Source organism: Dicentrarchus labrax, unplaced genomic scaffold, assembly GCF_905237075.1.
Source record: "Dicentrarchus labrax unplaced genomic scaffold, dlabrax2021, whole genome shotgun sequence".
Classification (NCBI taxonomy): domain Eukaryota; kingdom Metazoa; phylum Chordata; class Actinopteri; family Moronidae; genus Dicentrarchus; species Dicentrarchus labrax.
The window spans coordinates 21,750,311-21,763,801 of NW_026136703.1; the positions used below are offsets into that span (position 1 = coordinate 21,750,311).

At 36.0% G+C, this 13,491-nt stretch overlaps 1 protein-coding gene across 1 annotated transcript in view; it reads left to right on the forward strand.

Annotated features, from left to right (window-relative positions):
- The window catches only part of LOC127360258 (T cell receptor beta chain MC.7.G5), a gene marked incomplete in the record, with an annotated part of 299,553 nt that extends 288,645 nt beyond the window's left edge, over positions 1-10,908 (forward strand). Inside the window, 5 exon segments of the mRNA XM_051394591.1 lie at positions 3,552-3,602; positions 9,769-10,119; positions 10,219-10,248; positions 10,383-10,489; positions 10,594-10,908. Of these exon segments, the coding sequence (XP_051250551.1) occupies positions 3,552-3,602; positions 9,769-10,119; positions 10,219-10,248; positions 10,383-10,489; positions 10,594-10,620 (566 nt within the window).
- Between the last annotated feature and the right edge of the window lie 2,583 nt (positions 10,909-13,491).

Genomic DNA, 13,491 nt, shown 5'->3' on the forward strand with positions numbered 1-13,491 from the left:
ATCAGCTCCAGTGCTCTTGAGAGAACTTTAACCTGCAGTTGCAGCTCAGTGGCCACTAGGAGACTGTAGCTGCACTTAAAAACTCTCTGGAAAAAAAAAAACTTTCTGGAAAAAGTCAGACCAGAGAAGACAGGAAGAGGCAGATCTTATGTGTCTGCAGCTGTTCAGTGAGGTCCAGCAGCAGCTTTTCATCCTGAAGGCAAAGTTATGATTGTGGATGTAGACGGGTCTGATTTTAGTATCATCAAAATGAAGCTGCTCTGGATCTTCATCTGCATCAGTAAGGACAGTTAAATTCAATTGAGAAAGAAAAATCTAATATGTTTTTTTCCTTTACAGGTTTCCTCATTTAAAGTTTACTTTCTTACTTTCAGGTTCTTCTGTTGGTGTGAAAGTTCACCAGCCTACATTAGGATTCAGCCGTGAAGGAGACCTGGCTGTAACCTTGCAGTGTGAACAAGATGATGAACAATATTTCTACATGTATTGGTACAGACAAAGCAGCAGTGGTGATATGCAGCTAGTATCATATTCTCTCAGTAAAGGTTCGGCAAGGGTTGAAGCTCCATTCAACACGACCAAGTTCACCATGTCACGGCCTACGCTGCTCAATTCCTCTCTGCAGATACACAGTGTAAAAGCTGCAGACTCGGCTGTATATTACTGTGCGTCTAGCAGAGCACAATGGTTCAGAAAGCCTCAACAGCTAAACAACAACCTCAAGAACAAACAACCTCAAACCGGGAAGAGAACACAGGGAGGAGGAATGAATGAGGACAGTTATTCTTTTGATCTCTGAGGGACTCTGAGTATGATTTTGCGAACATGACAACAAACTGACATAAAAATATGAAAGAAAACTTTTTTAATGGCAAACTTTTCATTCATTATAGGTACAAGAACTGCTTCTCCACAAGTCATGATATCTCTGCAGCAATACCGCAAAAGCTGATCGATTGAGATAAGCGAGCAGGTGTTAACTTGGTAAAGATTTCTCATCATATTCAGTACTATTGTCCAATACAGTTTCTCTGATGTGTGTCACTCTGTGTTTTAGTCTCTGCTGCTTTATTTTACTGTAATTCTGTGAGCAGTCTGTCAATATGAAAGTATATCAGGTCTAAGAGGTTATCATACACTGACCTCTACAGGGTTCATGAGGGATTACAGTTAGAATAAAAATAAAAATCACCTTGTGCTTTTCAGAAGTTAGGATGATATGTCAAATAGGAACCAATCAAAATGTGAAACTGGTATTAAAATGGTATTAGAAATAAAAGCTCCATGTACCAAGGCTGAGTCTTTGCTGCAGTGGTCACAGGTTTGAATCCAACCTGTGGCCCTTTGCTGCGAGGCCTCCCCTCTCTCTCCCCTTTTCCTGTCATTTCCTAAAGCTGTCCTGTCTAATAAAGGCGAAAAGCTCCCAAATATATATTTTTAAAATGACACAAAATAGTGAGTCTTAATAAGGTGCAACTTACATACAAGATATATGTGACCTCGGCAGAACTACTGCACTATACGTGCAATATCATAGAAATGCTTACAACATAGTATAAGTTGCAGTTTAGATTAAGTAGTTCAAGTCTCCCAGCCTACTATAAATCATTCTGCTAAATAACCATGGAAATGTACAGCATAACACCTCAACAGACAGTGTACTATGTTATAAGTTTAAAAAAAAAACATGCATTCACTATTATGCACTACTAATTTAATATATTTATTTATAGGAATGAATAGAATATTCATTGAATACACTAATGTCACATATGAACATTTACTGTATAGCTGTAAGTTAATCTGCAGTGGTGGAATGTAACTAAGTACATTTGCTCGTGTACTTAAGTACGAGTTTGAAGTACTTACTCACTTGCTTACTTACTTTACGTTTGCATTTTATACAGTCCTATAGCTCCACTCCATAGACCGATAAGTTGATATATTATTATAGATTGAGTTTGTAGTTAAGATTAGCTCAACGTTTACCAGCTGCAACACTAAAGTGATGCTTACATATTGATGCATCTGTGATTATGATCCATTCATATAATATATGTGATTCTGACATGAGTCTTTCTGCATAAAGAGTTTGTTTACTTTTGGTGATATGTCATATACTTTGATGCTAATACTTGTGTACCTTTGCTTAAGTAATGCAGGACTTTAACTTGTACTTATATTTCCATTTCTACACTGTGGCATTGCTACTTTTCCTTAAGATTGGAGAAATATTCTTCCACCATTGCTAGTTTGCAAAGCTGTATGGATTCTTTTAATTGAATGAATTGAATAAAACTGTAAATAAATAGTTCCATAAAATGGTGAGAGAGAAAATATTTCCATATCAGATGTTATGAGGGAGTTGGAATAAAGAATCTACAACAAAAATTATTGAGGAAATTTATATTGATGTCATCCTGCAGCGTCTTCACCATCTGATAATGTTAATAAGGATATGTTGTAATAACTTAAGTAAATAAATGCCATCATATAAATTTGATCTAATCCTTTGTTTTAAAAGAATAAATCATTTTTGAATGGACATTTTACACTCTTTTTTTAAAGACTTATTACTCCAACTTTCCATAAAAAATGAACAGCTTATGGATCACCTACAGTATCACATCTCTCAGTGAACGTTACTCAGTGAATGTGTCTCCTCAGTTCACTGATCACTGGGAGGATCTAGAGGTGTGACCAGCAGAGATGTCACTTCCTCTGAGGAGTGACAAACAAACACAAACAAAGACCAGTTTATCTTTTCCTTCCCTTCATTCTTGCTTCTTTTCTTAGCTGTCACAGAAATAGCAGCAGTCAGGTTGGAGCTCGTTCAGCCCGACCTGTACAGCTGCTCTCACACACAGAGAGAGATGGAGGCTGAGATATGGAGAAGCTGGGTGGGGGAAGGGGAGAGGAGCGAGAGAAAGAGACTTCAGGTTTTTGTATGACGGTTTTTCATCGTGGGGACAGGGAGCCACGGTGATACAAACCCTTAAAGCCGCTGTACAAAAACCTCCTGCCATTAACTCCCATTGTGTAGACTGCTACATGCTACCTGAGACACTTGTTAGAGCAGAAAAATCAATAATCTGAGAGTGTGCAGGATGGCACGACACTCTGACATCGAAAAGTCAATGTATATGTAGGAAATCTGCAGGAAAAAAGTTTTTAAAATGTATTCTAGTTGGTATGGAGCAGTTGGATACTTCTTTTACTGAACTTGACAAAGAACAAAACAACTCTGGACATTATGAAGCTTATCCTGCATGTTTAAAGCTTCTTCATTCATCTGGATTATTAGATTTTGTCTCAATATGATGATTATAGAAAGTTTTGTGACTTTTTGGTGGAGGAGACATTCAGTGTGACACTGGAGCTGAAGCTTACTTTGGAAAAGGAACAAAACTCACTGTTTTGGGTAAGTAGAAGCTTTTGTAACTTCAGTTCACTGCAACAAACTTAAAATAGTTGAAATGTTGGTATGAAAGTGAAGGAAAATAGTTGTTATGAAAAAGCTGAAATATTGAACTGAAGTTGAAACACTGTGACCTACAATGAGCCTGCTTACTTTGGCCAAGGAACCAAGCTGACAGTTTTAGGTAAATATTTAAATTTATTACTGTATTTTGACAAATGTCACATTGCTTTCGAGTACTTGTATTAACAGAAGTATTAGTTAAAACTGTCCAAAGATCATTCTGGTAAAGAAAGACACAGGAGTTTCATGCTCAGTATTTCTGCACTGTGACAATGCAAACGAAGCTTACTTTGGAAAAGGAACAAAACTCACTGTTTTGGGTAAGTCAGAGCTTTTGTAACTTCAGTTCACTGCAACAAACTTAAAATAGTTGAAAGGTTGGTTTGAAAGTGAAGGAAAATAGCTGTTATGAAAAAGCTGAAATATTGAGCTGAAGTTGAAACACTGTGACCCAGAGTCAGCCTGCTTACTTTGGCCAAGGAACCAAACTGACGGTTTTAGGTAAATATTTCACTTTATTACTATATTTTGATAGATGTCACATTGCTTTATAGTTTTAGTATAAACAGACATATTTGTAGAAAACTGTCCATAGATCATTCTGCTAAAGAAAGACAGGAGTTTCATGCTCAGTATTTCTGCACTGTGACTCTGGAACTGAAGCTTATTTTGGAAAAGGAACAAAACTCACTGTTTTGGGTAAGTCAGAGCTCTTGAAACTTTAGTTCACTGCAACAAACTTAAAATAGTTGAAACATTGGTATGAAGTGGAGGAAAAAACTGTTGTCATGAAAAAGCTGACTTATTGAGCTGAAGTTGAAACACTGTGACCTACACTGATCCTGCTTACTTTGGCCAAGGAACCAAACTGACAGTTTTAGGTAAATATTTAAATTTATTACTGTATTTTGACAGATGTCACATTGCTTTAGAGTTCTAGTATAAACAGTATTTGTAAAAAACTTTCCAAGGATAAATCTGGTTGAGAAGGTTTTTTGCTCAGTAATTCTGCACTGTGACAATGCCGAAGCTTACTTTGGAAAAGGAACAAAACTGACTGTTTTAGGTAAGTCGAAGCTCCTTTTGAAACTTCAGTTCACTGCAACAAACTTAAAATAGTCAAAACATTGGCCTGAAAGTGGAGGAAAATAGCTGTTATAAAAAAGCTGAATTATTGAGCTGACGTAAAAACACTGTGAGCAACAATTATCCTGCTTACTTTGGCCAAGGAACCAAACTGACAGTTTTAGGTAAATATTTCACTTTATTACTATATTTTGACAGATGTCACATTGCTTTAGAGTACTAATAGAAACAGAAGTATTAGTTAAAACTGTCCAAAGATCATTCTGGTAAAGAAAGACAGGGGTTTCATGCTCAGTATTTCTGCACTGTGACTCTGGAAATGAAGCTTACTTTGGAAAAGGAACAAAACTGACTGTTTTAGGTAAGTCCAGGAAGATTAAAATTGAACAAGTACAATAAGCTTTGTAATTGGAGTAGTGCACTAAGAATCATAATGTTCTTGGGTCTTCATAGTTTAAGTTCAGCTCAGTGCTTTTTGATATTAAGCTAAAGCGCTGTGCCAATTACGAAGCCTATTTCGGGCAGGGAACAAAACTGACTGTTCTTGGTAAGTAAAACATTAAACTTTCTTCTAATTAATTCAACTGTAAGAGAAGTAAAACACAGACAAGCAGGTTAGTTGTTGAGGGAAACAGGTTTTGTGTTACATTAAACTTGTAAAATCCAGACTGCAGTGCAGCAAATGTTGGTGTTGGATTTAGAGAAAAATTTGATTTAATACAATAAAGTAAATATAAAAGCAATCAAAAAGTTAAGAAAAGTAAAAGCAGTATGTTGGGCTGTTTTGAGCACTGATTAAGTGCACTGTGACTCTGGTGTTGGAGAAGCTTACTTCGGTGGAGGAACAAAGTTAACTGTTTTAGGTAAGAAGTCAAACACATTTTTAAAAGCATTGCAATTGTAGTGTATACTAGTCTTTATTTAAGAAACTTACTGCACTCAAGTCCAGTTAAAGTTCAGCTCAGAGGTTTTTGTTCTTAAGATTAAATGCTGTGTCAGTACGAAGCTTACTTCGGGCAGGGAACAAAACTGACTGTTCTTGGTGAGTAAAACATCAAACTTTCTTCTGATTAATTCAACCGTAAGATAAGTAAAACACAGACAATTAGGTTAGTTGTTGAAGGAAATAGTTTTGTGTTACATTAAACTTGTAAAATCCAGTCTGTTGGAGTTGGAAATGTTGGTGTCGGATTGAGAGAAAAGTGAGATTTAATACAATAAAAACTTAAAAGCAACCAAAAAGTAAAGCAGCAGAGTAAAAGCAGCATGTTGGGCTGTTTTAAGCATTGATCAAGTGCACTGTGACACTGGTGCTTCAGAAGCTTACTTCGGTGGAGGAACAAAGTTAACAGTTTTAGGTAAGAAATCCAGTCTGATGTCCAGTTAAAATTAAGCTCAGAGGTTTTTGTTCTTAAGATTAAACGCTGTGTCAGAGAGAAGCTTATTTCGGCCAAGGCACCAAACTGACTGTTCTTGGTAAGTTGACATAAAGCCAAATCACTGTAGTAACTGAGAGGTTTGTATTGCATACAACTTGTAAAAAACAGGCTGTAGTTTTTGGTTTTAAAGGAAAGTTACATTTATTGAAAAGTTTGAAACTAAATCAGCAGAGTAAAAGCAGCATGTTGGGCTGTTTTGAGCACTGATCAAGTGCACTGTGACTCTGGTGCTGGTTCAGAGGCTTACTTTGGTGGAGGAACAAAGTTAACTGTTTTAGGTAAGAAATCAAACACATTTTAAAAAGCATTGTTATTACAGTCTATTTAAGAAATGTATTGCCTTCAAGTCCAGTTAATTTGCTCAGAGTTAGGTAGTTCAGAGGTTTTTGCTCCTAAGATTAAATGCTGTGTCAGAACGAAGCTTATTTCGGCCAAGGCACCAAACTGACTGTTCTTGGTAAGTTAAAAAAAAGACAATCACTGTGGTAACTAAAAGTTTGTATTGCATAGAACTTGTGAAAAACAGACTGTAGTTTTTGATTTTAAATGAAAGTTCCATTTATTCAAAAGCTAGAAACTAAATCAGCAGAGTAAAAGCAGCATGTTGGGCTGTTTTGAGCACTGATCAAGTGCACTGTGACTCTGGTGGTGCTTCAGAGGCTTACTTTGGTGGAGGAACAAAGTTAACTGTTTTAGGTAAGAAATCAAACACATTTTAAAAAACATTGTAATTACAGTCTATTTAAGGAATGTATGGCCTTCAAGTCCAGTTAATTTGCTCAGAGTTAGGTAGTTCAGAGGTTTTTGTTCCTAAGATTAAACGCTGTGTCAGAACGAAGCTTATTTCGGGCAAGGCACCAAACTGACTGTTCTTGGTAAGTAATAATAAATAAAGACCATCACTGTGGTAACTAAGAGGTTTGTACTGCATACGACTTGTAAAGAACAGGCTGTAGTTTTTGGTTTGAGAGGACAGTTACATTTATTGAAGAACTAGAAACTAAAGCAGCAGAGTAAAAGCATGTTGGGGCTGTTTTGAGCACTGATCAAGTGCACTGTGCCACTGGTGGTTTTGAAGCTTTCTTCGGTGGAGGAACAAAGTTAACAGTTTTAGGTAAGAAATCAAACAACAGTGTTCATTGTAATTACAGTCTGTTTAAGAAACCTACTGCAGTCAAGTCCAGTTAAAGTTAAGCTCAGAGGATTTTGGTCTTAAGATGAAACGCTGTGTCTGAACGAATCTTATTTCGGCCAAGGCACCAAACTGACTGTTCTTTGTAAGTTAAAATAAAGACAATCACTGTGGTAACTAAGAGGTTTGTACTGCACATAACTTTCTGTAGTTTTGGGTTTGAGAGGGCAGTTACATTTATTGAAAAGTTAGAAACTAAAAGCAGTAGAGTAAAAGCAGCATGTTGGGGATGTTAAGAGCACTGATCAAGTGCACTGTGCCTCTGGTAGTTATGAAGCTTACTTCGGTGGAGGAACAAAGTTGACTGTTTTAGGTAAGAAATCGAACAAATTTTAAAAAGCATTGCAATTATATTGTTCATTTAAGAAATCTACTGCAGTCAAGTCCAGTTAAAGTTCAGCTCAGAGGTTTTTGTTCTTAAGCTTAAACACTGTGTCGGGAAGAAGCTTATTTCGGCCAAGGCACCAAACTGACTGTTCTTGGTAAGTTAAAATAAAGACAATGCACTGTGGTAACTGAGAGGTTTGTACTGCATACAACTTGTAAAAAACAGGCTTTAGTTTTTGGTTTCAAAGAAAAGTTACATTTATTGAAAAGTTAGAAACTAAAGCACACAGAGTAAAAGCAAGTTAGGCTGTTTTGAGCACTGATCAAGTGCACTGTGCCTTTGGTGGTTCTTCAGAAGCTCACTTTGGTGGAGGAACAAAGTTAACTGTTTTGGGTAAGAAATATGTTTTAAGTGCTTTAAATATTGTTCAGGTATGACTTGGTTAAGATGTTTTTGATACTGTTAAGATACTTTAAAGCTTAAACGACTCCTAACCACCAACGTTTTATCCATTACTAGATAAAATAACCAGAGATAGATGTTTAAATGGTAAAAACAAGTCCAGGAGGATTTGACTATTTTGTAAACTGTAAGTTAAAGTCTTTACATGTCACAAAGCTGGAATAATTCCAAAGAGGCTCAGATAAAGAGAGGCAGTGGGAAGAGGTTTTGTTACAGTTGAGAGTCTCTGTGCTCGAACAGGGAAGCTTACTTTGGAGCTGGAACTAAACTCACCGTTTTAGGTAAGAAAACCTACAACAGAAAATCTCACAGAGCATGATTTACAGCTTGTTTGCAGTGTGTCAGTAAGAAAAAATTATCCTGTAGTAAAAATATGTACTTTAGACTTATAAACTTGTAGACTTTTTATTTGATGCTGAGAAGTATTCTCTTTAAAAATGGTGCAAAAGAAGTTATGGTGGAAGTTTGTGTTGAAAGAAGCAAATGTCGTTCTCCAGTAAGAGTAGAGCAGCAGTAAAACACTTGGCTCTAAGCCCAGATTACTACCCTCACAGCCAGTTCTTATCAGCTCTATGAAACACTGTGAGTTCACAGTCAGAAGCTTACTTTGGAGCTGGAACCAAACTCACCGTTTTAGGTAAGTTTATTACAAAAAACTTAACATAAACTAATCTAACTTTCCGTTATATAACAGCAAACTACCAGGTTAGAGTTGAGGGTTATTTTGGATCTCATGCTCTTAAATGCATCTAAAATCAAAAGTTGAATGCTGTTAGAAACTAATTTAATTTGGCGTGAGTATGTCTCCTTTCTAACATTTTGTGTTCATAAATGTTTTTAATTAATTTGAAAAAAGAGCACAAAGAGAGTTTACAGCGTTCAGTGCTTAAAGGTTGAGCAGTTTTTCTGTAGCCTTATATCAGTGTGAACAACTACGACCCTGCTTACTTTGGCAGTGGCACCAAACTGACTGTGCTGGGTAAGAAAATGATAAAAAATTATCCACATTACTGTTTGTTCTGTGCCCTTCTCTGCGCTTAAATCTGGGAATTATTGTTGAGTTAAGTTAAAAAAAAAAAAAAAAACTGTTCTTTGTTTAGTGATTTCCTGGAGCAGCGATGTTGTTGCTGTGTAGGTTTGTAGTCAGGACTCCAAAATAAAATGTATGAATTTAGATAAATCTCTCTCTCTTCTATGGCACAAAAGGGCTGTTTGGTGTCTGACTTGATATAACTTAAAACAAGCATTCAGAGGATGTCTGTGATAACATTTTTCGTTCAGTATTTCTTTCCTTGTACAAAATGAGGCAAAAAGGGACAATCTAAATTACATTAATGAGTCTAAAAAAGGGAGGCATGTAATATGGTGATTGTAGTTTATATGTACCTGTTTGTGAAAAAACAGACAAATGCAGTGAACAAATAAATTAGACGTTAATCCAGCAGTTGTAGATCTTTGTCAGTTTTATACATGTGCGGCAGTGGTGTGCTCAGACAGTTATCCTGCTGAATTTGGAGAGGGAACCAGGCTAACAGTTCTTGGTAAGATCACCAAACATTTATCTGAAGAAAGTGAATCTGAATGACTCTTTGTGTGTGCAGCCTGTAATGATCGTGTTTAAATTGTGTTTATCTTCAGTGTGAAAAAGTTCTGCTGTGTCTTTTTGTAACCTGATTTACATGTTTTGTTCTGTATTAAGACGTCCCATGTGCATCATTAGAGTTAGATGTTGTACATTGGTTTGCTGTAGATTTATATTTTATGTCCTTTGTCCTTGCAGAAAAAGACAAAGAGATTACCGGACCATCAGTGAAAGTGCTTCAACCTTCGCCAAAGGAGTGCAAAAATGAAAAAGACAAACAAAGGAAGAAGACCTTGGTTTGTGTGGCCAAAGACTTCTACCCAGACCATGTCAGTGTATCCTGGGAGATCAATGGGCAAAATGTCACTAATGGTGTGGCGACGGACGAAGCTGCCCAGCTGATGCCGGAAAAGAAGTTTTACCAAATCACCAGCAGGTTGAGGGTACCTGCCAAAGACTGGGAAAACTCAGATAATGAATTCAAGTGCATTGTCAATTTCTTCAATAAAACCCATACTGTCCCTTACACAGATTCAATCTATGGTGAAGGTATGTCAATTTGGAACTCAGAAATGATATAAACCTGATCTTTTTCCTATTGGAAATACGTGTAATTGATCTTCTGTCCTTGTCTAATCCATTTCTCAGCTGTGACAACAACAAATGTCATGACAAGAGGTAAATATATTATTTTGTAGTTTTGTACACCTCAACGATTCAATTCTAATAATACAGCCTAAGAAATGCACTCATGGTAGTATTTATGAGGCTATATAAGCTATCACTCATCTGAATGTTTGAACTTTCTGCAGAGAAATATGTGAAGATCACACAGGCTGCCAAACTCACATACAGTGTTTTCATCGCCAAGAGCTGCATCTACGGGGCCTTTGTGGTGTTTCTGGTGTGGAAGCTTCAGGTTTGTTCTACGCAATGTAGCATGTGACATAAAAACAGGTTTTATACACTTTAATACGTGAATGAACATCACATATGACACTGTGTCCTTTGTGTCTGCTGCAGGGTTCAAAGGGAAAGCAGAACTACTGAGAGCTGAGGCCAAATCTATTCTAGGAGATCTAGAAGAAGATGTTGGTTTCTGTAAATAAAGGCTGAAAACTTTTCACAACTTTGTATATTGAAGTGCATTTGCATTTATTACTCAATTACATAATCTAATTCTGCTAAAATAGATGAACAGTTCTAAACATATTATTTTTTTAATCTCAAAGCTGCTTTGGCATTACATTTGATAAATACTTAGAATAATAATCCTGTGTTTGTAAAGCGCTTGTTTGCTTAATATTCATCTAAATAAAAACTTTTCAGAGGATGTCATCAATTGTGTGCTTTCATTTCTCTATATAGGTTTGTCCTGATTGACTTACTGAGTATTTTATGATTCTCCAGACAGTAAAACTTTATTCTTACATTCAGTGTGTATCTAAACCAGCAAAAGGGCATGGGTTAGTCTTTTCACAATGGGGGATTTAAAGAAAGAATTAGACCGGTAAATTACATTAGTCAGTTGCTCTAAACTGTTACCAACAGTACTGATAACATATATGCACTAACATCTTCCATGAGGTATTTTTAGCTGCTCACTTATCTGCCGGTTTTTTGAGAAAAGCAGCTATTTTTCACCCACATACAGTATGTTGAGACATCTCAACTTTCACAAGCAGGTTCATTTGGGTCTTAACAAGTTTTTCCAATGAGCAAACTGAGAGGTGACTAAAGTGTTTTCAGTGATGTTTGATGGATAAATTAATTTCCATCGACTAATAACTAAAACTGCATTTTAACATTCTTTTGAAGAACTCATTTGACCTTATTAACTTGGGTTCGTCATATCTAGTTTTTCCACTTTGCACAAATGAACAAATGAAAGAGTCTTATCACATTTTCTTTTAAATAAAGAAGTTATTCCTTTAGTAAATGTGAGAGTGTGAGTCTGCCACATAACAACAGGAAATCAACGTTCTCAACTGTGTACAGAAGAAGGTCAAAGCTGTCGTTGGTGAGGGAAACAAACTGGGGCTTGAAACCGTGCAGAGGAGTGGAAAGCGACAGCAGAGGAGAGGATGTGGTCACAGAGCAGCCAGCAGATCATTCTCTGTGCTCAGAAATGACGAAGGTGCAACCTTCCACTTTACCACAACCTCCGGCTCACACCTGCATCTCTGCACCAACCTCCATTTCTGTGTCAACTGAAGCTACACAATGAACATAAGTGTGTGTTATATTGTATACAACAGCTGTTTACCGTGATCTGGTGCAAACATTTGCATTAGAATTTTTTTTAGGTATTGCATGAGAATGGTAACTTTGTGCAGTCACAGAGATTAAAACACTATTGGGGAGACTTAAGAAACTATCAATAACTACTTTAAAGAGTCTGTGCAAGAGTTATATTTAACTGTAGTCCCGTCATTTTCATGTGAACAAGATAATGAACTGACTATATCTGAATCTTGGTCATTTACTAATTGCTGCTGCACAAACACTCCCTCATCTAAAGATGTGTAAGAAGAATATAAGGTAGTAATACAGGGTAGAACTATTACTCAAAGTCCTGCATTAAACATTTTACTCAAGTGAAAGTACAAAAGCATCCAAATATACTTGAATTACCCAAATTAAAAGTACTCATTATACATTATATCACTTGATTACAATTAATGATGCAACAACATCTTCATCACTTCAATGTTGCAGCTGGTTGAGGTGGAGCTAATTTTATCTTCTCAATACACTGCTACCTTGAATTCCCCCCTTATCTTATGTTATTTATAATAATACATATTTTATGATTGTATATAGTTTTTTTAATCTGAATCTGCAAAGTAACTAATGTCGTAAAATATACCTAACAGAGTAAATAATACAATATTTGAGTAGAAGTATAAAATACTAAAGGATGTACCTCAAAATTAAACTTAAGTACACTACTAGAGTAAATGTACTCAATTACTTTCTTCCTTCACCAGTCATAAAACTATAAATATATTTTTTACCAGTAAAGACCCCAGTGGGACTAAAAACCGATGAAGAGCACGTTCTTACTTTCTGCATTTGTTTCCTTTATAAACATGTTTGTGCTCACTGGAGTCACATAAACAGGAAACAATGTCTGTGAGACCACAATATGAACAGTGTGTGTTTGACATCTGTGAACTATATTTATGTCTCCTCCTGCAAACCCTGATGTTTGGATAAAAAACTGAATTTAACATTCTCTTTAAGCTCATGTGGTTATTGAAAACTCCCAGACGAAGCAGTATTTGTGCCAAACTTAACCTGCAATAACCTCAATTAAGAAACACCTCCACCATCTGTGCTAGCAGGACTATGCGCAGTACGAAATAGTACAAATTATTTATCACAAACCATATTGTAAAAGACAAAACACCCTAAAATATATCAACCATCATTCATTTTATTATTTACACCTGTGTTTTTCCTACTGTGACTAAAGTGAACTGCCACATAATGGCCTGATGTCTCTGATACAGATCACATTAGTCAAATCCTTGTGATAAATAGTTAATTTATTAAGAATTCAAGAACACTAACCACTGAATTCTTCTGATTCTTAACAGCTAGAAGATGTTTTTCCAGTAAAGCCTCAAATTTCACCTTAAACCCATCATTCATTACATGAAAAGAAAACTTTCAGTGTACTTACACAGACATAGACACATCTGTTTTATCCTCGTTTTCTATTTATGCATTTTAATCCTTTTTGTTTGTATCACTGTTTACTTTGTGTTTGTATTCATTTATACATCTTGATCTGTTTTATTTGTTATATCCTTTTCTTACTCTTAGTTTTTTATATTTTTCTAATTCTGCCTCCAGTGTTTGCTCACTGCCACTTGATGAGATGAGTATTTTAATGTAGTGTTTTATCATTCACAA